Here is a 23,865-nt window from a genome sequence, read left to right on the forward strand (position 1 = left end):
TGGGGTTGCAAAGAGTTGAACACAACTAAGTGACCAACATTTAACTTGTGGTGATTGAAGTCCACAGAGATTAGGTAACTTGTCAAGATCACACCACCAGTGAGAAGCAGAGAAAGTTTTGCAATTAAATGTTTCCTTCTCACTGCCCTCCTCATTGAGAATCACTGAGAACAGGGGTTGGGGGGGCATTTGATTGGATTTCACACTCATGAAGAACCTCAAATTTAGATATCGAAAGTTTCCCCCTGAAATGAGGTGGTGGTAGTGAATGTGTTTATCCACTAAATGCAATTTTGGTAACTCTGGGTTATCATTTCTTCATTTAAGTAAATACACTGGGAGCCCACAGCTGGAGGTAGACAGGGCCTGGCTTGACTTCTGAGAAGCCTGAATGGTGACTCTCCTTGGCTGGTACTTTTGAGTCTTGGTCCTGCCCAGCTGCCTGAGGGATCTTAGTTTAGATCAGAAATTCTCAGCCTGTAACTACTGATATTTGGGTTCAGATAATTCTTTGGGGTGGCGGCTGCCCTGTGCATTGGAGAATGTTTAACAGCATCCTTGGTCTCTCCTCACTAGACACCAGTAACATCTCCATCACCAGCTGTGACAGCTGAAAACATCTCAGGACATTGATCAATGTCCCTGTGGGGAGGGGAGGAACTAGACTCCTTGCTGTTGAGAAGCAGGGCTTAGCATCAACCAAGGACCCCAAACCCATGCTTCCCAGCTCTCCCATCCTTGCTCCACACCCACCTGGGGGTCTATGAGGATTTATTTACTACTTGTCCCTTGTTTGCAGGTGGGACTGAGGAACCTGCCTTCGCTCAGTGGCTCCCACATCTGCTCAGTGTCCTTATTCCCCTGAAAAGACATTCTCCAGTGGACCTGGCATTGTAGCAGACCAGCAAGGCCAAGAGCCATCATGTGGTCAAGCTTGGTGGTTCTCAAACGTCAGGGTGCATCAGAATCAATTGAGGGGCTTGTTAAAATTCCCCCCAGCCCATCCCCGGAGAGTCTGAAATAGCGGGAAGCCTGGAATCTGCATTGTCAAAAGCACTCACATCGACCAAGGACACCTGTGAAGACCCGTTTCCCTGGGAGAGCTCTGAGCTAGACTCGTGCATTGAGCAGCCAGGTGCCTTCCTGGCTAGAAGTGCCGCCCTCCCCCAGCTCTACTTCTCCCCCCACCTTAGTGTGAGGCTCTCCCTCCTACCTGGCGAGCATCTTCTGTGCTTCTTGGCAAGAACTAAACTAAAGCCCTTTCCTTCCACTTCACTAGTTGGATCCTCATACTCAAGCCAAGAGTCGATCTAGCATCTATAAACCTTCTGAGGATCTTTGCCAGATCCTTCCAACTGAGGCTCCCTGATCTCTCGGGCATGGGGATGGGGATCCCAGGCCAGACTCCACAGGCAGTTTGCACGTGTGTCGGTTGGCCCCATGCTGACCACTAACCTCCCCTGACCAAGGACCCAGGATGGGGAGCAGGTGGGCCAGGCCTGGGTGCAGGGAGCAGCCTGGAGGTGGGGGCCACCCACTCCGGCCCAACCAGACGAGGACGCTGCCAAGGAGCAGCTGGCCCTGGCAGGAAGCCCTGCCCGCATCTCTGCGCAGACACCACGCTCTCTCCGACCCCCTTCCTCACCCTCCACACTCCAACGGACTTTGGCTTCTGCTTCTACCTGATTGCAGATTCTGAGAGCTGAGTCGAAGCAGGAAGATTTGGGGGGCTGTGCAAGCGAGTGTGGGGTCTCTGTGCAGCTTTCCGTCTAGATTCCATCATGCTGGAGTTGGAGGGGGGCAGTTCTTGATAAAGGTACGCTCTTCAGAGCAGGAATTCCACGGTAATTGCCTTAGCTGAGAAGTGAGGCGAGCGCCTCTGGGCTCAGAAACAACCACAACTCTCATTCCTAAGATCACAAAAGCTGGGCAGGATTCTCCAACTCATGTCTGTAGGCCTCAGGCTAGGGGGGATGGGGCTGAATTTGGATCCCAGCTCCTGAGGCTGATTGTCTTACTAGGATGTGACTTCTTGCTAACAGCCCCTCTGATTGATATATAGAGAGAGAGATAGAGAGGGGCTGGGAATAGGTTTTAATGTAACATATCTTGATTTATCTATTTTGCCACAAATTCACTTTTTAAGAAAAAGTTTTTTTGGCCATGCCCCATGGCATGTGGGATCTTAGTGCCCCGAGCAGGGATTGAACCCATGTCCCTTGCATTGCAAGGTGGATTCTTAACCACTGGGCCACCAGGGAAGTTCCAAGCTGTGTTATTTTAAGGCACCAAGGTTGTGGTCATTTGTTAACAGCAGTCACAGGATCGATGGCGGATACAATGAGCGGGTGGTGGGATGGTTGATGGCCCTGACCCCATGGCTATGTCTGACCTCACTACCCATCACTCTCCTCCTACTTGCTACACTCAAGGCCTCTCTTTAATTCCTTGAAGATCCCAACCTTGTTCCTGCCTCAGGACCTTTGCTCCCGCTGTGTCCTCTGCCAGGAACACCCCTGCCTAGATTTCACATGGTTCTCACCTTCTGGCCTTGGCACAAATGCCTGCAGAGAGGTTTTCCCCAACCTTGCAATCTAATGTGCTACCCAACCCCAAGCCACTTCTCTTGAAATCACCGTATTATCTCCTTCATGGCACGTATCGCTATCTAAAATGACTACAAGTGTCTATTTATTATTCCTTGCCTGTTGTCTATGAGATGACTCTGTAGTGGATCATCAGTGGATCCCCAGCTCTGAGGACAGTATCTGAGGCAGAATAGATGCTCCATAAATATCCAGTGACTGAGAGATACTGAGAAGCCATTAGTTACATGCAATTTGAGGTGGGTGAGCTTATTTCCCCTCCAGAATGAGGGGCTGGGTGCCCACTAGATCAGGTGGCAGGGACATACATGGGAGGAGGGCACAGAGCAAGTGCATTAACTGGTATAAATAGGACCCCTGTCTCCTGCCTGGGAAAGAATGCGTGGTGGCGGGGGTTGGTGGGGTGGTGCTGGAAGTCACTCACACTCAAATGGTCAGGGTGAGAATGAAAAGTTGCTTCCAGATTCTGCATGATGGCAAAGTTATCAGAGTTAATTCCTGAGTTGAAAAATGCCAAAAAAAAGAAAGAATAAAAAAAAAAAAACAGTAGAAAATAAAAAATGAAAATGCCACCAGAGTGATCCACAGCTACGAGAAAGGTCAAGTGCAGCCTAGGAGGAGGGTCTCTAAGGCAGACCGTCCCGGCATCAGTGTTGATATTGGTTGATCCGAGGTCCTCTCTCTAGGGAGGCTGTCTTTAGTAGATGGCAACCTCAGGGGCTTGGTTTCCCCTCCAGTCTGAGAAAAGACTCTGATAGCCTCAGAAATTTGATGGCTACTGGTTAAGGGCACTGTGGCCAACAGTGCAATCCACAAGCTTAGTAGAGGTCAAGAACGTGGGCTTAGGGTCAAGTTCTGGCTTTGCTGCAGGCTGGATGTGTGACCTGGCACAAGTGACTGCACCTCTCTGAGCCTTGGTTTCCTATCAGGAAAATGGGGTGCTATGTGGAGGAAGTGAATTACTTGATGTGAAGCCCGTAGCCTGGGGCCAGGCCCACCTAGGGTGCTCAGCAGAGGCCGGCTAATGATGGGGATGAAACTCAGGCTTGTCAGAGGAGGAGGCCCCCTCCCCCAAAAAAGCTGATTCTCTAGGGTTAAAATCGACTTCTGTTCCTCCAGCCACATTTGCTTGTCTGGTTTATTTTTAAACTCTAGACACTCACTGTGAGATTTCTAGGTAGAACCTGGATAGAACCCTGTGGCCAGTGCTGTGTGACCCTGGGCAAGTTGCTTCACCTCTCTGAGCTTCAGTTCCTTCTTCTATAGGCGGGGGCTAGAACCACAGGTCCTACTTTGAGAGCTGTATTCGTACAGGTTCTAAAGAGGTGACTGCTGTGAAGGTACACCTATAAGTAACCAAGGGAGGGCCCTGCAAGCGGATGAGGAGTTATCAGAGCACAGGGCGAGGTGGCTGGCTGACTGGTCCAGATGGATGCTGGACCGTGGACCTTGGCCTCTTTAGAACCCTCCTTCAGGGCAGCAAGCTGAGCAACCTGGATATCCTCTGACATGCAGCATTTTAAAGTGACCGCTCCCAAGTACAGAAGGCCCCAAATTCGCCACCTCCCTTCCTGATCACCCTTCACCTGCTGTCACTGCCTGCCAGGGCTCCCTTCCTCCTCCTGGAATGAAGGGAGAAGACTGTGTCTCAAGCCAACATCACTTATTTCCCCCAGCACAGGCCGACACCCCAAACAACAGGACAGGGGTACCCCCTGAGGGAAAGGGACTAGCTGGAGCAGGGGAATAAGTCCAGGTCCAAGAGGAAAGAAGGACGGAAGGAGGAAAATGAGGCCAAGAGAGCAGAGGAGTCAAGGTCGCTGCTGAGAACCAGTGATGGCCCAGCCTCTGCTCAGACCCAGATGCCACGGATGCCGAGTGGGACCTGGATATGGGGCTCTGGGCCCAGCGGGCTGCTGGCTTCACTGTCACTCAGCATCTAGGATGCTGGTCTGATCCCATCCCCAAAAGCAGCCTGGATGGAGAGGGGCCTGGGAGGATGAGTCATTTCCAGGCAGCCAGGTGTGCTGTTCAAGCCTGGGCTTGAACATTCCCAGGCCAGCAGCCCTGAGACGGGCTCCGAACGACATGCTGCCTCTGGGGTTGCGTTTCCTGACTTGGGACACTGATTCGTAACAAGACACTTATTTTAGCAGTGAGCAGACAGCTTTGCAATCTGTGGGGGCGCTTTTGTGGTTGTTACGATGATGGCCGATGCTTCTGACATCACAGTGGGAGGCAGGTGATGCCATGGGTGAGGGGCACCCTGGCAACACAAGTGACAAAGCCACTCAAGGAGTAAGGGCCCTGATTGCCTTGCAAACTTTGGACATCTGCTTAGATTAAAAACAAAAACACAAAACATGCTTCAATTTCTCAGCCAAACTCTCAATGTGGGTTTACATATAAATTCGGCTTTAAATTCTACTGAACTTGCAACTATCGGGAAATCAAAGACAGGACATCGTTTTACCAGGAATCATTCACCATTTGGGAAAATCGCATCACCAAGGTGACGCTGTGCTGCAGGTGGTGTCTGAGTTGCCAGCACAACACACCTGTGTCAATCTGCATTGTGTTTGCAGCGATTCTATCTTTAGGTGCCAACATGTGACATTCCAGTGGAGCTGTGCCTGTGCGCTGATATGTTAAATTATAGGCTCTTTTATTATAAATGACTTTTATGCTCTATCGCCTTTATTTTATTGTTAGGGCATTATACTGATTTAAAAAATGTAAAGTGTGGGTAGGCTACATGCTCCATGAAGGAGCTTCTGGTTAGTGAAGGGGGCATTTCAAAATATTTGTTAAAGAAAAAAAGAGTGAAGTGGGGGAGCTTTGCATCCAGCCAGGGAGCCGGGGGTGGGGGGGGCGGGCAGAGACACATGCTATTACACAATATTACTCATTCTTAGAACCATTCATCTCAGTGGGTTTCGTGGAGGCATATACTTGTCCTGGGTCACTTTCTCCCAAAACATATCTCCACCAAAGCAGTTTTTTCAGCTACTTGTGGTCAACACACTGCAGGTGATGTAGGGTCCCTGGAGGGAGGACCCTGATGGATGAGGGCAGCTGAGAGCTCAGATGTCATCTCCTGAGGTGGGAAATGGGTCTGTGGGAGTAGGACCCCATAGCAGATGGGTCTATCTCTCCCTCATTCTTGGGGACACAAAGGCTGCTTCCCCAAGATGGTGTTTGGAGAGGCCCCTTGGGGCCTGGCTACCAAGCGGGCTCCTGTTAAAGTTCATGGGACTCAAGGACCTCATCCCAGCCTGGGGTCCTGTCCGCAGCCTTTATGTCCTGGATTGCAGGCTAGGAGAGGGTATTTGCTAGTATTTGCTCCTTGGATGGAGCGTGCAGCTCCCAACTATAGAAGGGACTTCTCTACATCATAACCGGAGAGTCAGACTCCCGGGCCAGGGTGGGGCTGAAAGAACCCTCGGGGTCCTGAGGCTCACACGCCATGGCTAGCTGAGAATCAGAACAAAGTATATGGGACATTAGACCCAGGGGTTCCACTGGCATGCAAGGTGAGATGGTCCTATTCACGGTCTCACTACTGCTCTGTGAGAGGCGGTGTTGAGGATGGACAGGGGGGTTGGGGGGGAGAGGCCATGCCCAAGAGCCTCTGAGGACAGGCACTTCCAATGCCTCCTAGAAAAGAAGGCCAGTGATTGATTCTGGAGTCTCTAGCTGCCTTAGAATTCAAGCCCACGGGGTGAGCTCTGGGCCTATTGCCTGCCCAGAAACTACCTCATGGCTACACCTGTGAGTCGGACACGACTGAGCGACTCCACTTTCACTTTTCACTTTCATGCCCTGGAGAAGGAAATGGCAACCCACTCCAGTACTCTTGCCTGGAGAATCCCAGGGACGGGGGAGCCTGGTGGGCTGCCGTCTATGGGGTCGCACAGAGTCGGACACGACTGACGCAACTTAGCAGCAGCAGCACACCTGCCATCTCCATTGAGTGTGTCACTGTGGGGACCCCTAGGAAGTGGGTTCTAGCCTGGGGGGACTCCTGTGCTGGTTGTGGGAGAATGAGGTGCCAGGTCACTGCTACCGGGAGAACCCTGAGGACGTATGTGATGATCCTGGCCCCCAGCTCTGGAAATGGACATCAGGCCACCAACTGTCTGTCACACCACGCCCAGTGTATGGGGCCTAAGACTCGCTGTCTCTCATGGAGACAGGACCCGGGTGTGGCAGAGACTCCAGGGTGTCTGTGGGGAACTTGCAGGAGAGAGGAGGAGTGGGTGGGGAGGGGGAAGCTGGGCAGGCAGGAGGTGCCTTCTGTCGCCCTCTGCCTAGGTCTTTCGACAGAGCCTCCACCTTCCTCCTTGGGGGTCTTGCTGGCATTGGCTCAGTTTCAGCCAGGCGTGAGATGCTGGAAAAGCCTCAGGATGCAATGGTGGCCAGGTTGGGCTGCCACAAACCAGGGGTGTACCAGTGTGCAGTCTGGGGGCTGCCCCACCAGGACTGGGTCCCATGCAGGCACACGTGCACCTCAGGACCTTGGCACCTGCTGTTCCTTCTGCTTGGGTGCCCCTCCCCCTCGCAGCTGCGAGCCTCCCCCTGCCCCCTCCTCCGGGTCCTCCCATGTTGCCTTCCTAGCGCGACCTCCCAGCTTCCCACCTGCGATGTCACCCTCCCCAGTACTTCCTAGCCCTTTCCCGCTCTATTTATCTCCTTGGCACATATGACCAATGGTTTACAGCGTGAACATCTCGCTTCTTCTTTGGCTTCCCCACTGCACTGCAAGCTCCCCAAGTCAGGGAGTTTGTCTATTTCAGCCACTCCCCTAAAGTCAGAGGACTTGTCCATTTATTGCTCTAGCCCAGGGCCCAGAAGAGTACCTGCACAGAGTAGGTCCTCGGTGAACACTTCCTATATGAATACATGCAGGGGCCTGGGAGCTACTCCATGCAGGCCCCCACGGGATTTCCCAGTGACCTCTAAATGCCCTTGGGACTCAATGCCTTGAGAAAAGGACTGGGAAAGCTTGGCCTGGGTTTCTGTGGGCCTCGGGCCTGAGCCTCCCTCTGTGGCTCCCAGGATCCGTCTAGTAACATTGCGGGCTGTAGTGTCAGTGCTAGACCTTAGAGGGGCGGGGAAGAAGGCAGAGAGAACCTGCCCCCTCCGTGTGTGTGTTTGCTCAGTTGCTCAGTTGTGACCAACTCTTTGCGATCTTTTGGACTGTAGCCCGCCAGGCTCCTCTATCCATGGGATTTTTCAGGCAGAGATACTGGAGTGAGTTGCCATTGTCCTGCTCCAGGGGATCTTCCCAACCCAAGATCAAACTCGTGTCTCCTGGGTCTCCTATTTCCCCAACATCCGGCCCATTTGCTCCTTACCCACTGTACAGCCAGCCCTCCTTCCCCAGAGGGTCAGAAAATGCCAATCTGGCAAATACAGAGGGGTGGGTACCTAGTTCTATTTTTTTTTAATCTTTTGGCCACACCACTCGGCATGTGGGATCTTAGTTCCCTGACCATGAATTGAACCTATGGCCCCTGCAGCGGAAGCATGGAGCCCTTAACGCTGGACCCCCAGGGAAGTCCTTGTTACCCTGTTCTTCAACTGCTGTCCTTCACTTCCATGTAGTAGGAGCAATGCCAGCGTTTTGGGGAATGGGGACTAATTCTCTACTTTGTCTCCAGTTTCTCTCGTTCAATTTTCTTGCCCTGGACGGGCTGCCCCCAGGAGAGAGCTGGTTTGGGCTGAGGGTTGCCCAGCACCAGCTCTTCTTCTCTCTCCCCAGATTCTCAGCATCCATGCATACCTAGGTCGGCCATGCCCAGGCGCCTCTCCTCACACAGTGACCTCAGGGAAGGCCCCACCGTCTGAGCCTCAGTCTTCTCACTGTTGAAATGTGGATTGCAAAAATACCCACCTTGTGGGGGTGCTGGAAGATGGGGCCTCAGCTACCACGATTATGAGCTCTGGGTTTCATGGCAAGAGATACGCACTAGACATTATACCCATTCCATTTCGCAATGGCAATTTTCAGGGCAAGAGGCAAGGGGGGTTGAGCAGGTGTATGTGTGCTCGGATGCCTGAGCCACTCAGCTTGGCTTCTGGACTGAGACTGAGTTGCAACACATGCTCGCGTACAACACACATACACACACACAGGCAACCCTGGAGCTTACCTGTCCACCTGGATTTCCACGTCCTTGGTCTCTGTCTTGGCAGGCCGCCCTCCGTTGATCGCTTTGCCCCCACTGGTGAGAAGGTTCAGGACAGGCTCTATCTCTTTGAGCAATTTATTGTTCTCCCCGCTGCCCTGGAGGGCGACCCCGGTGCTTTTCCTGGCCGGGTCCTGGCCTGGGGGCCTGGCAGCCAGGCCGTTGGCATGGGCGAGCGAGCCGGCTTCTTGCTCCTGGTCTGGCGCATGCTGGGGCCCATTGCCAGGACCCACGGCCCCGTCCACCGCCAGCGTCTGCTCTCTGCCGGCTGACACTTGGTGGGACAGGTCAACGGCTGCCGTGGGGGGACCCAGGGGCCGGGTTACTCGGATGGTCTTGGGGGTCCCGTCCCCGGTGAAGGTGGTCTCCAGGTGCGTGGTGAAGCCCTCAGGGCCCCTGAGGATGAGAACCACGTGGGTCTCGGAGGCAATCCCCCTGAGCACCTCCAGGGCGCTGTCATAGCTCAGGTCCACCAAGGGCTGGCCGTTGACGGCGAGAATGATGTCCCCGGCCTGGATGAGGCCGCTCTGCTCCGCGGCGCCCCCTCGGATCAGGTCAGAGATGATCACGGGTGGCTTGCTCACCCTCTCCTTCACCAGGAACCCCAGGCCCCCCACTTTGCGCTTGAAGAGGCGGACAGAAATGACGTTGGGTTGGATCTGCTGAACGCTGAACATGTGGCTCTCCATGGTGTCTAGTGTCCAAGGGTCCACAGACCTCAAAACGGGTCAGGCCGAGGCCAGGTCCCCGGGAGCGGCCGGGCTTCAGGCCGCGCCGGGAGGAGGAGCCGGGGGCTGGCGCTGCGGGGCTGGAGCCCGGACAGGGAGCTGCTCTCACTGCTGGTCTTCTGTGCCTCTGACGTCAACTTGGCGTCACTTGCTCATTGCTGTCGGGCTGTCGGTGGCATGATTTCCTGCGTCTGCCTCCTTCCTTGGTCTCTAAGGAAGTGATGGTTGATCAGGCAGATGTCAGGGGAAGCGGTGGGATGAGTCCCTATGCCACAGGTCAGGCGGATCTGGGAGGAGAGGTGTCTGGTGGCTGTGCCTAGGGGTGACGCATGCTAGTGCGGACTATCCGCTGGGCATCGCCAGCCCGTCATAGGCAGATCCGATCCGGGGCTCCCTGAGGTCAAGAGAAGGAACAAGGGAGGGGAGGAAAAGGATTAAAAAAAAAAGAGAGATGGATGTGAGATGCCCAAGACCACCCTTAAAACTAACATGGGAAACGCAGCCAACTGAGAAGTCTAGCCATAAGATGCTCTGGAGTTCTGAAGACAGCCTAGACACAAAATTCTTCCTCCAGGGGGACACACTCGCAGGTGGCTGCATATTGCCTGGTTTCATTTCCATGATCAAAGCCCTGTGAGACCAGGGGGTTCCTTGGGGAGACCACTGAGGAGTCAGCCCCAGAAATCAAATGGCAAGAACCCTAAGATCTCTCATCTTTTTTTCACCGGAAGGAGTCAGCACTCCAACCCTGTCATGCAGCCTTTGGCTCTCTGCTTTCTGCAGCATTTTTCCATCCTCAGGTCAGGAGTTTGGCCGACAAGGATCGCGGGGCATGAGGCTCTCCACTCCCACCACTACCAAAGCCCCCGTCACAAACCCATCAACAGGAAATGATGTCACCTTCTACAGAACCACGGATGAGGGGGGCCAGCTGGACTTCAGAACCATCATTTTTGTAATGATTCACTTATTTCTGGTTCAAAAGGACAGACTTGGCCACACTCCATCCCATGATAAGCCAAAATTGGTATAATAAATACCAAAGATACGGGTCCACGTCAAACTCTGGAGGGCATTTGTATGTTGCAGACTGTCTGAAATCCTAACAGAGAAACATTAGGAGGTATGGACTGTGTCCCCCTAGGGTTAGATAAACACAGAGCTGGTGTGCAACGAATATTTGTGGGACAAGAAAAACCCCAAAAGATAGTGGACACTCATTGAGTGCATATGTTCTTACTGTGTATTTTTCTCCTCCTTTGATCTTCACAGTTAACCCTTCAACAGACGAGAAGACTGAAAGTTGGGAAGGTTCAGTGATTTGTCCAAGGTCAGGTGGAGAAGGATGGTGGGGGGAGGATTTGAATTCAGATCTGCTCCATTCTTGAGTCTGAGCTTTTTAATGTATACTCTAGTTTTTAACAGTTTGTAATCTAATGACTTTTGTGACGCCCACCAGCTTCGCCAGACTCAGAGAAGCGGTTGGGGTACCGAAGGACCACAGGGAGGCCAACTGAAGATGCTGTAGCCCAGGTGAGGTGTGTGCACCCATGGCATGGGCCCAATGAGCAGCTATGGAAGCACATCTTATGTGTCTGGGTTGGGGTAGGTGACCTGTGGGTTATGGGTAGAGTGGGGCAGGGTGGGAGGTAGCAGAAAATCCCTTCATCTCTTTTCCTACCCCCCAGCTCCAGCCTCTGTTTCCTCTCTGCCCTGGCACCCCTTGCTGTCAGCATCCTCAAAACTCCTTCGCCCAAGAATCTGCCGCTACTGACAAAGCGACACTCCCTTGTTTCCCTTTTAGCGACTTTCCGGGGTCACCCCAGGGCTGAGGCAGCTGATAAACTCCTGCTGCTTCTGAAAACAGGGGGTGGGTGAGGATAACTCCCCCCGCACCCCGAGAAAGAGGCGCTACCTCCCAGATCCCCCTCAAGGGAGGGCGGTGGTTAGCAAGTTCAGCCTCTCCCTTTTGCAGCTTGTGTTATATAACTCCGCCAGCCCCTCTGTGTGGGTGAGGGAGTCATGAATACCCAGACCCAGCCTGGGCTGCTTTCTCCATCTGGCATCACTGTGTGTGTGTGTGTGTGGGGGTGTGGGGGTGTGTGTGTGTGTGGGGGTGTGTGTGGGTGTGTGTGTGGGGGGGGGGGTGTGGGGGGGGGTGTGTGTGGGGGGGGGTGTGTGGGTGTGTGTGGGTGTGGGTGTGTGTGGGTGTGTGTGTGTGTGTGTGTGTGTGTGGGTGTGTGTGTGTGTGGGTGTGTGGGTGTGTGTGTGTGTGTGTGTGTGTGTGTGTGTGTGTGTGTGTGTGTGTGTGTGTGTGTGTGTGTACATGTCTATACAAGGTTAAAGGACTGTAGAAGCACGTGTGTGTGTGTGTGTTTCTGTGTATTCATGCATCGCCCTCCTGCTGTGTCATTTCTCTGCTGTGTGTGTGAGCCTGTGTGGCCCGTGTGTTGACAGGCTGAGTGTCTTTCGGCATCTTGCTGCTGGCCTTCTGGCTTGCAGAGAAAACCAGCCCGAACTGCTATGTCCTTCCTCACTGGGGAGGATTGGTCCTCCTCCCTACCCACCCCCACCCTGGGCTCTGGTTTCCTTAACTCTCCCGGAGCTCTCATGGTACCCATTTCTTCCGGGTACCAAACCCAGGATGCTCATTGTTTAGTTGAGGGCAGAGACAGCTGGGACCTCCAGATCTCTTGAGTGTTCTAGTTTGGCTTTGGACTCCATTCTTTAATTCAAGAAGGGACTTGAAGGTGAGCTCTTCAGGAGGTGGGGGCCCCCAGCTTGCTTCTACCCCATCCTGGCTTCAGCCAGAACTTACCAAAGGGACTTTCCTGGTGGCTCAGTGGTAGAGAATCCGCCTGCCAATGCAGATGACATGGGTTCAATCCCTGATCTGGGAAGACCCCATGTGCTGTAGAACAACTAATCCCATGCACCACAACTACTGAGTCTGTGCTCTAGAGCCTGGGAACCGCAAGTACTGTGCCCACGAGCCACAATTACTGAAGCCTGCTTGCCCTAGAACCCGTGCTCTGCAGCAAGAGAGCCACCACAATGAGAAGCCCGCGCACCGCAACTAGAGAGTAGCCCCCACTCCTCGCAACTAGAGAAAAGCTTGCACAGCAACAAAGACCCAACACAGCCAAAAATAAACAAATAAAATTATTAAAAAAAATAACTAGTTGAGACATGGCATTAAATAAACACTGCATTAAAAAATAAATGCTGGAGAGGGTGTGGAGAAAAGGGAACTCTCTTACACTGTTGGTGGGAATGTAAATTGATACAGCCACTATGGAAGACAGTACGGAGATTCCTTAAAAAACTAGGAATAAAACCACCATATGACCCAGCAATCCCACTCCTAGGCACATACCTTGAGGGAACCAAAATTGAAAGAGACAAATGCATCCCATTGTTCACTGCAGCACTATTTACAATAGTTAGGACATGGAAGCAACCTAGATGTCCATTGACAGATGAATGGATAAAGAAGTTGTGGTGCATATACACAATAGCTTCCCAGGTTGCTCAGTGGTAAAGATGCAGGAGATGCTGGAGACGTGAGTTCGATCCCTGGGTCAGGAAGATCCCCTGGAGGAGGAAATGGCAACCCACTCCAGTATTTTTGCCAGCGAAATTCCATGGACAGAGGAGCCTGGCGAGCTATAGTCCATGGGGTCACAAATAAGTTGGACACGACTGAGCGACATGGAATATTACTCAGCCATAAAAAGGAACTCATTTGAGTGAGTTCTAATGAGGTGGATGAACCTAGAACCTATTATACAGAGTGAAGTGAGTCAGAAAAAGAAAAATAAATACCATATTCTAACACATATATATGGAATCTAGAAAAATGGTACTGAAGAATTTATTCACAGGGCAACAACGGAGAAACAGACATAGAGAATAGACTTATGGACAGGGGGAGAGGGGAGGAGAGGGTGAGATGTATGGAAAAAGTAACATGGAAACTTACATTACCATATGTAAAATAGATAGCCAGTGGGAATTTGCTTATGGCTCAGGAAACTCAAACAGGGGCTCTGGATCAACCTAGAGGGGTGGGATGGGGAGGGAGATGGGAGGGAGTTTCAAAAGAGAGGGGATATATGTATACCTATGGCTGATTCATGTTGAGGTTTGACAGAAAACAATAAAATTCTGTAAAGCAATTATCCTTCAATAAAAAATAAATAAGAAAAATACAACTTACCAAAAGACAGAGCTGGGAGTTGGCTTAAGGAAAAAGAAATAAGGCAAACCTGCAAATCTCCCTGGTCACTCCTAGCTTCTCCTCTCTCTTTCTCAGCTGCTTTCTAAAGCGGGGGTGGGGGGTGGGGGGTGGGGGGGTGAGGGGTGGGAGTGGGGGTGGGGCTGCTGGCTGGATGGAAATTGGGAAATTGAAGTGCTGTTTTTTAGACCTTGGCCCTAGAAAGACAACTTGATCTTTAGAAGGAATGGAAAGAGGCAGGGCTTCAGAGAGGCAGTGATATTCAGCGTCTACTGAGAGACAGGGTGGGGGTAAACAAGCTCTAGGTCTAAGCAAATGGATTCTGAACCTTCATCAGGGTCAATCCTAATCTTAACGACAACCCCCTTAATAATATCCCTCTTTTCCCTCCCCAAACACATCTTCATCCCCATCCTGACCAGGATCAGCTTTGATATCCGCAAAGAATGTACTAAGATGCTAGATGGAGATGCGTCTGTCCTGCTTTGTGACTGTCCAGTATCCACAGTCTCTCCTCAAACCTGGTCCTCCGGGATGGCTGGCCACCCTCTGCCACAGGGAAGATTTTTAAGGCCCTTTCTGGCTCTATCTGTGTGTTTCTGGGTGAGTTCTTTATTTTCTCTGAACCTCAGTTTCTGTATGTGTAAAATGGGCTCCTTAAGTAATTCTTCACTCCCTGGGTAACTGGGAGGATTGAATACAATAGTAAGGGCATGGGTTTCAGTAATGTCACAGAGCGAATGCTCAGAAGAAATGGCTTCTTACCACTGTCCTGTAATATGTAATGGTTCTGGCTTCCTGGCCCTTGACTCAGTGCACTTGCTACTCTGTTGCAGCCTCTCCAAAGGCACATCATGTGCCAGGAGGGGGCTGATGCTTGAAAGCACAGAGAAATCTCACGCCACTCATGGTACAAGGCACTGAATACAGGGAGACTGGTGCTGGGTATCCTGCCAACCCAGCCTCCGACTCTTGGAGCTGTGATTTTAAACACGGCACATGCGCGTGCACACTACGGCACATACCATGGAAACAATACTTGGACCCAGGCCTCATTGGAGTAGTTCAGTGGTTTCGGGAGTACCTTGCTGTGGAGGAAATTCACAGCTGACTTTCGAGGATGACTGCCAGGGAGAAGGAGGGAGCCAAAATAGGCCAGTGTCTGCTACTACCATCTCACTGCGTGACCTTGGGCACGCCATCCCGCCCCATTCTGGGCCCATGTCTACATCCAGGATGGTAATGGTAGCAGTTTCCAATGATGGAGAGTTTAGCTTGCCAGTGCAGGAGATGTAAGAGACATGGGTTCAATTCCTGGGTCAGGAAGATCTCCTGGAGGAGGGCATGGCAACCCATTCCAGTATTCTTGCTTGGAGAATCCCATGGACAGAGGAGCCCAGTGGGCTAGAGTTCCATAGGGACGCAGAGTCAGACACGACTGAAGCGACGGAACATGCACACAAGCACAGTGCTGAGTCCTCCACACGGGTGTCTTATTTCATCCTGACAGTGACTATGTGAAGCACATGTCATTTTTATCCCCATTTTACAGAAAGACAGGCTTCCCAGCTGGCTCAGAAGGAAAAAATCTGCCTGTGAAGCAGGAGATGCAGGTTCAATCCCTGGGTTGGGAAGATTCCCCTGGAGAAGGAAATGGCAACCCACTCCAGTATTCTTGCCTTGGACATCCTGTAGACAGAGGAGTCTTGTAGGCTACAGTCTTTGGGGTGGCAAGAGCCAGACATGACCGAGCGACTAAACAACAATTACAGAAAGACAGGGTGACTGGGGTTCAGAGAAGCAAACTGGAAGACTGCCCTGGCTCTAAGTGAGCGGGTGCTGGGTACACACCTAATCCTAAAGACGATCCCCTAAGACAATGCCTCCCCCGCAAACACACTCTCATTGGCTGCCATACTTTTTATTCTCACCCTGACTCATCACATTCAATGGTCTCCATTTTACAGACATTGAGATTAAACTACCCATTCATTTCATTTTTAGCACTGAAAGTCCATGGACACAAGGATGATGAAGAGCTATTAAAATCCAAAAGATTGTCCAACTTCCACACTCAAGGAAACAGAGGCCTGGAGAAGGGAGGAGCATACTCATTCAACATGGATCAGCCACAGTTGGGGTGTCAAGAGCTGTCTGTCCAATAGGGCAGTCACCAGCCACATGTGGCCATTGAACCCCTAAATTGTGACTGGTTCCTGGAGATGTGACCTAAGTGTGAAATCTACATGGGGTCTCAAAGACTAGGAGGAAAAAAAGGAATGTCAAATAGCTCAATAATTTCCCAATATTGACCACGTGTTGAAAGGATAATGCTTTGGGTATACTGGATTAAGCACAGTTATTGTGAAAAAAATAATTTCAACTGTTGCTTTCGATGCTTTTATATGCAACTACTGTACGGTTAAAAAATCAGATATGTGCTCACATTGTATTGCCATTGGGTAGTGGAGGTCTAGAGTCTGACCCTCGTGGTGCCTGGACCAGAGGGCCTCCCCGCACCCCACTGCCTCTTAGGTCCCCTCAAGCACCTACTGATAATCTAGGCAGGAAGAAGATAATTCTGCTTTCTAAAGAAGTCAGAAAACGACACAGAGGGTAAAAGCAAACATCTCGCCATTTTTTAAGGTTGACCACTGGATAGCAGGAGTGAGGGGAGAAAGAAAACCCACCTCAAACCATGTGAAGAGAGAGAGTAGGGTGTCACCTAGGCTGGTTGTCCAGAACCCAACAGCTTGCTGTCTGAATGTCATTTGAAATCTAACCCACCTGTGCAACAAATGTTTCATTTAAAAAGTGACACACATTTCTTTTTACAGGTGGGATATGAACTCCAGGATATACCACTAGGTGAAAAAAGAATGGTGCAAAAGCATACATTCTGTACATGTAAGTGGAGAGAATGTTCTGGAAGGAATGGGTGTCACTGGCTACATCTTAGGTGGAATTCTGAACGTCACTAGTAGGAGGGAGACAGACTTTGCACTGACTACCTTGACAGATTTTATTTTCTCGGGCTCCAAAATCACTGCTGATGGTCATGCAGCCATGAAATGATGCTTGCTCCTTGGAAGAAATGCTACGACAAACCTAGACGGTATATTAAAAACCAAAGACAACACTTTGCTGACAAAGGTCCATATAGTCAAAGCTATGGTTTTTCTAGCAGTCATGTACAGATGTGAGAGGTGGACCATAAAGAAGAGTGAGGGCCAAAGAATTGATGCTTTTTGAATTGTGGTGCTGGAGAAGACTCTTGAGAGCCCCTTGGACAGCAAGGAGATCAAACCAGTCAATGCTAAAGAAAATCAACTCTGAATATTCATTGGAAAGACTGATGCTGAAGCTGAAGCTCCAATACTTTGGCCACCTGATGCGAAGAGCTGACTCACTGGAAAAGACCCTGACTCTGGGAAAGATTGAGGGCAGAAGGAGAAGGGGACGACAGAGGATGAGACGGTTGGAGAGCATCACCGACTCAATGGACATAAGGTTGAGCAAACTCCAGTAGACAGTGAAAGACAGGGAAGCCTGGTGTGCTACAGTCCATGGGGTCACAAAGACAACTTAGCAACTGAACAACAACAACAAATTATTACTTTAAAATCATCTAAATGTGTATACCATTAAATATTAAAGAAAACAACACTCAGTCTGTGAACTGGCTGTTTTCACTTCAAGCACCCACAAAATCTCTAAAGGAGTCACAACCCTGGTTCCCATGCCCCTTCAATCTCATTTAAAAACAAATCCCAAGCCCTCCCTGTCTTAAGAAGCAAAACCGGATACCGCCACCCCCAACACAAACAAAAGACCAAAACTGTAACCCAACTGTGCTCTTAAAAAAAAAAACAAAAAACACCAAACCACAAAACACAGCAACCAACCAACTTCCTTACATCTCCTGAACCGCTAATTTGCAGTCTTTCCCCAGAGAGAACACCCCCTGGGAATCAAAATGATGTGCTTTCTCCCACGCTGGCAAGTCATAGCTACAAATCCTCCAACCTCTGTAAGCTGGCGGCAGGGGGTGGGGGTAGGTTGGCGTTCTGTGTCTTGGGGATCCCAGAGACATAAACACCCTGGTGCCAGGGGGGCCTCCCCAGTCACGTAATTCCCCCAGTTTCATGGCTACAGTTTGTTCCTGATCATCTCAGATCTAATGCTCACAGATCATCGGGGCAGGAAGGAGCTTCGTTCCGAGTTGGGAGCGTGAGGATGAAGGCCCGTTTAGAGTTTGACGGTACGCTCTGATGTGAGGCTTTGAGAAATCTACACTCTCATCTACTGTGCTTTGTACAGCCTCTTTGTATAGCAGATTGACAGTATCTGCACCAAAATTGAAAATACGTGGATTTTTGGCCTGGCAATTCAATTCTTAAGACTTTCCCCTACAGATAACCTGGAAAGAACATCCTTACACACACACACACATACACACAGGGTTGTTCAGAATATCAAGAGACAGGACAGTCTGAGTATCCGTTAACAGAGAACGTCTACATAAACTATGGCATATCCATACAGTGGAATACAGCGCAGGCATTAAATAAGGGGAGATTAGATCTATAAAGACCAATAAGGGGGGACTTCCCTGGCCATCCAGTGGTTAAGCCTCCCAGCTTCCAATGCAGGGGGCGTTGGTTCAATCCCTGGTTGGGGAACTAGGATCCCACATGTGTGGCACAGCCAATAATAATAATAAATAATAAAGGACCAATGGGGAATGATCCTTAAGACATAGTTAAATTAAAAAGCAAGGTAGAGAACACCGATACATAAACATATTTGCAGACCCGTTGCATGTATTCGCCTATACTTCCATGTAAGCTTGGAGACGTACTCAGTATCTCTGGAAAAACACTCAAGATGGTCACAGGTGGCTGCTGGGAAAGGGGACTGGGAGGCAAAAGTTTAGGTGGGAGGAAGAAGCTCACTTTTATTATATATTCTTTCATATTGTTTATTTTTTTTACTATGCTTTTGTATCAGCTTTAATAAAAGGACAGGCGTGCTGCAATTCATGGGGTCGCAGAGAGTCGGACACGACTGAGCGACTGAACTGAACTAATAAAAGGACAAGTCTAAACTCCAATGAACAAAAAGATTGTTAGTGAACTTAGTCAAATAACTATACTGCCATGAAAATAAGAATACGCAGTCTCTGAATTCTGGGGTGGGGGGATCAGGTAGGGAGAAAAGTCAAAATGTTTAATCATTTTCACAAAGATCCATTTTATCAAATTGCTGTAAATCAGAGTTAGCTTAAGAGAAAAGAGAAAAAGTTTTCCTTAAATCTGAAAAAACAAAACATTTAAAAAATTAGCAATATTTTAAAAAATAATTTTTTTAAAAAAACTTTAAAAAAAAGACAAGGTCTTTGAAATCAGATTGTTTTGTATTTGAACCCTAGCTTCTCCATGTAGCTTTGTGATGGTCAGCAAGTTACTTAACCTCTCTGAGTCACAGTTTTGCATCTATAAAATGGGAGTGATAATGGCATCTCCTCAGGGGGTGTGTGTGTGTATGAGGATGGAATGATATAATAATGAGTATCTTCCGAGTTCTTACAATGCGCCATACAGAATGGTAAGTGCTCAGTAAACGGATCCTCTCCCACCTCACTTCTTTTACTAATTATTAAAATGCAGGCAGATTTTATTCTACTGGCTGTCTGGAGCATCCAATGGACATATGTTGCTTAAAGTAGTTTGTGCAGGAGGATCAGGTCAGTGCTGTGGACATACAGGTTGGTCCTGCTTTCCAATAGAATGGGAGCCTGTCACAGGCTCCTTTCTTGGAATACCAAGAGAACGGGATTCGTTGTGTCGGAATGTGGCACTCAAGAGACAGCCAGAAACTCGGGCCCTGGGACTTCGTGATGAGTCATCACCTGTGGGAGGGCGGTGGGGTATCACTGGTCCAGTCCATCATCAGGAGGGAGTTTCACGGCTGTCAACCCCATGTTGGAATAGATTTGGGGAATTATGAAACATTCATTCCATCTTCATTTTGCAAAGCTCATTTTTATGAACAAGTTCAGCCAGCTGTAGAGCACTATATCCATCACACAGACTGAAAATTCCAGGGTTTTGGGCTAGTGTCTTAAATTCTTCCATCCGTGGACCCCTCAGTGGCACAAAGTCCATAAGAATGTACCTCTGCCCCTGTCTTTGCCAGACACACCCCATCACCGACACTGTCAGGTAGGGGTTGAAGGCATTTGGACTGGGGTTGGAAAGACAAGGGTTTGTGACCCTCCTCCACCACATATTATCCTCAAGTGGATGGAAAACATTTGATGGGATAGTCCATGTAAAGTGCATGGTGCTTCTATTATTTTAAGAGTCACTTTAGATGACACCTCAAGGAAAATGAAGTATTTCAGCCCAGATAGGTGAACAGAATCATGGCCAAGAGGACAGCCTCCTTACTATAAAAAAGAAACAAACTGAGACTTCACTGGTGGTCCAGTGGCTAAGACTATGCTTTCAATGCAGGGGGCCTCAGTTCGCTCCCTGGTCAGGGAACTATTAACAAATTCCACAACTAAAAGTTCGAATGCCGCAACTAAAGATCCCCAGTGCCATAACCAAGATCTGGTATAAACTTTTTTTAAAGGAAACATATATTACCAGTAGTCTCTGAAACATTTCTTAAGAATCATTACAAGAAGATGGCACATATTTCCTACCCTCAATAAACCTTACCCTCTTTTACTTTCTTTTCTTCTTCCACTTCTTTTTGCTCTTTCCTTTCCTCTCTTCTTTCCTTTATTTTGTCATTCACATCATCTATTCATTCACTAACCCTTAACAAGATCTCAGTTGGGCCAGCAAGAAGCTTGGCACTGAAAATGTAAGGTAGACAAGACAGACAGCACTCCTACCCTCAGATCTCCCAAGCCAGGAGTGAAGCAGGGAGTGGAGAGAGAGATTAATGACAAGTATAGTGAGTAGAACAAAGTGGAAAAACAGGGTACTAATGGGAGCAGGGGAGGACACTTAACATAGAGTGGTGGTGGTCAGGGAAGGCTTCCTGGAGGAAGAGTCAGGAATACAGAATTGGCCAGATGAAGGGGTGGGTGGTGGGAGCAAAGGATGGAAGAGACAAAGCACTGAGGTGTGGGAGAGAGCAGGTTGGAAGCACTGGACAAAGTCCACTGTGATAGGAGAAGAAAGTCAAGGTCTTATAAAGCTGGAGGGATCTCCAGGAGCTAGATCATGCAGGTATCTTGACGGCCAAGAGAAAGATTTTGGATCTTACTCTCACGGCGATGGCAAACACTGCAGGTATTCAAGAGGAGAAGTTCTGTGGTTAGATTTAGATTTTATTAAGATGCTGGATGGAAGATGGGTGGAAAAGCAAGTCTGGCTATGGGGAGCTCAGTTAGGAAGCTGCTGCAGGCCAGAGATGAGAGATGATGGTGGCCAGGATTAGGGAAGGAGGAGGAAAGTGGGTAGATTTAAGAGATTTTGGGGAGGTTGAGTCAACAAGATTTGGTGACTGAAACCCAGGGTTTGAAAGAGGGAGGTATCCAGAATAGCTTTTCAGCTCTGGCTTCTACAAGCAGATAGAACATGATGGAGGGAAGGAAAGGAAAAGAGTGAACGAAACTCATTTGACAGAATTGTCCTTCTTGGGCAGTAATAAATAATTTAACTGCATTTTAGTATATTTCAAGAGTCAACATTTCCTGATGCCATTACTTTCTTAATTCTGAGAATTAAGGGGGATTACAGCAAATAGAATTGATTTGGCTCATTTCCAAAGCTGTGCTATTTACCGGGCATTTGATCTGGGGCAAGTCATCTTTCACATTTTGAATCTCAATTTCCTTTTGTGAAATTGAAAAGGTAATAACAACTACTTGCAAGGTTTTTGTGAAGATTAAATAAGACGGATGCTGGAAAGAGCACTTTGTGAACTGTAAATGTCAACTGCAGTGGTAATGTCGAGTCTTTATTTTCAGCAGGTCATCAAGAACAGTATCATCCAGATAGCAGCTCACTGGTAATGGAGATTTAATTTAGTTTCTCCTCATGCCTGGCATCCTTGGGTGTCTCTGGTGCAGGGAAGCTGGGTCAAGAGGATGGCAAAAGGCGCTCATGGAAGGAAAAAGAAGAAAGAATGATTATATCTGGTAACTCAAAGTGTTAGTCGCTCAGTCATGTCCAACTCTTTGCAAAGCCATGGATGGTAGCCCACCAGGTTCCTCTGTCCACGGAATTCTTCAGGCACGAATACTGGAGTGGGTAGCCATTCCCTTCTCCCAGGGATCTTCCTTACCCATGGATCAAACCCAGGCCTCCCACACTGCAGGCAGATTCTTTACCATCTGAGCCACCAAGGAAGCCCTCCTTAACTAGAAAGTTCCTTGCAAATAGATAACAGCATCCACAGAGGCTTGAATCAATTACAAATGAATTTCAGCAAAGGGAGAACACATTAAGTAGAAAACACAAACTTGCATTGGCAGGGATAACTCACATTTGTCAGATACATCAGTAATAATAATAAATGTAAATGGATTAAACTTAAGCAAAAGATCAAGACTCAGAGTAGCTAAGTGGAATTGCAATTATCTTGTATTAGCATGGATGTAGGGACAAGAGCCAAGGACAGAAGAGAAAATAGTTTACTAAGGGAAGTATGAGCTCGGTGTGCATCTGCTGGTCACTTAACTCTAAGGCAGCATAAGTCTGATTTGATTTGAAAGACACAGTTGGCTCTCTTCTTAGATTAGCACCTAGTAAACACAGAGTAAATATTTACTGAATACATGATCAGCTAGCCAAGCAATATCTTTTAGTAAATTTGTATTAAATAGGCTGAAATATACAAAATTAGCAGTTTTGAAAATATCTAATCCAATAATTTCCTATAGTTCAATCTAATATTTCAAACATTTTTATATGTAAGAACTTTAATGAACTCTAATTTTCTTCTCGCAACAAATATGAAGGATGTGATAATAATATTCGCATTTTATAGATGCTGAAACTGAGGCTCAAAGATATTAATTAAGTCACAGAAGTTTATCCAGCTGGTGGGGATTCCAATCCAGTTTGTTGGAACTTAAAATCTTTGCTTTTTTTGTTTTAATTACTAAACTCTTAATAACCACAAGAATTTTGTCTCAGATTTTTTTTTAAGCAATCATATCACCTACAAATAATGACAGCTCAAAGTCTTTGCTTTTATCACTTTTCAGGTACCACGGTGTCTTTTTATTTCCATTGGCCTGATCACCAGCTATAATTTTAGTAACTGGAAGTTGAAAGAGACTCCAGAAATTTTCTATTCCATCATAATATGGAGTCTATGGGCCCCCTACAGGGCTCAGGAATCCCTGAAAATCCTGGAATTGTGTGCCAAAAATTTTGTGACTACATGCATATGTGCATTTACACAAGGAGGGGGGCATAGCATTAATATGATTTACTAAGCACTCCTTGACCCAATAAGCAGTAAGAGTGGAAGTTACTGGATTAACCTTACATTTTACAGATGAGGAGACTGAGGCTCTAGATGGGGAAGAACTTGCCATAAGTTCTTAGAGACAGAGTCAGATCTCAGATTCGGACCTCTTGCATGATTTTTTTCTCAAACTAAGGTTACATGCTCATTTTCCTCCCCTCTCTTGTGAAATTAGGAAATTTTCTCAGGGTCCTATATTTAACAGCAATGCTAATCTCAGGATGTCAGCTGCAGCCTTTTTGGTACCTGTCCCTTCTATCTAGCTATACTATTTCTTGATTATTCAAAATAAGCCCAAGGCGTCCACTATCTCTTCATCCCTTCCCTCCTGGTGAACCATCTCCAATTACTTTATACTTCTCCAGGATTGGCATCTGAGGACACTCTGACAGGTGAGAGTTAGGGGCAAATTGCCATAAAAGATGTGCATACAAGTCTAGGATTTTCAGATAATCCAGAACCCTGTAGGGATCCACAGATCCCATACAGATTGCTTACCAAGGTAAATATTTGTAGACCAATACGTTCCATTTACTCACCTTTTAGCAAGTAACTACTTTGTTCTCAAAAAGGATGACTCTAGTGAACTGTAAGATTGTATGCAC

At 48.6% G+C, this 23,865-nt stretch overlaps 1 protein-coding gene across 4 annotated transcripts in view; it reads right to left on the reverse strand.

Moving 5' to 3' along the window:
* The window catches only part of NOS1 (nitric oxide synthase 1), a 194,045-nt gene that overhangs the window by 85,995 nt on the left and 84,185 nt on the right, over nucleotides 1-23,865 (reverse strand). For all 4 annotated transcript variants that reach the window (XM_081539721.1, XM_081539718.1, XM_081539719.1 and 1 more), the window contains exon 2: nucleotides 8,762-9,919. In XM_081539721.1, the coding sequence (XP_081395847.1) occupies nucleotides 8,762-9,486 (725 nt within the window). In that variant the 5' untranslated portion in view covers nucleotides 9,487-9,919. The remainder of the gene's footprint in view (nucleotides 1-8,761; nucleotides 9,920-23,865) is intronic.

This window comes from Giraffa tippelskirchi, chromosome 11, assembly GCF_054371585.1.
Source record: "Giraffa tippelskirchi isolate mGirTip1 chromosome 11, T2T-mGirTip1v1.2.pri, whole genome shotgun sequence".
Lineage (NCBI taxonomy): Eukaryota > Metazoa > Chordata > Mammalia > Artiodactyla > Giraffidae > Giraffa > Giraffa tippelskirchi.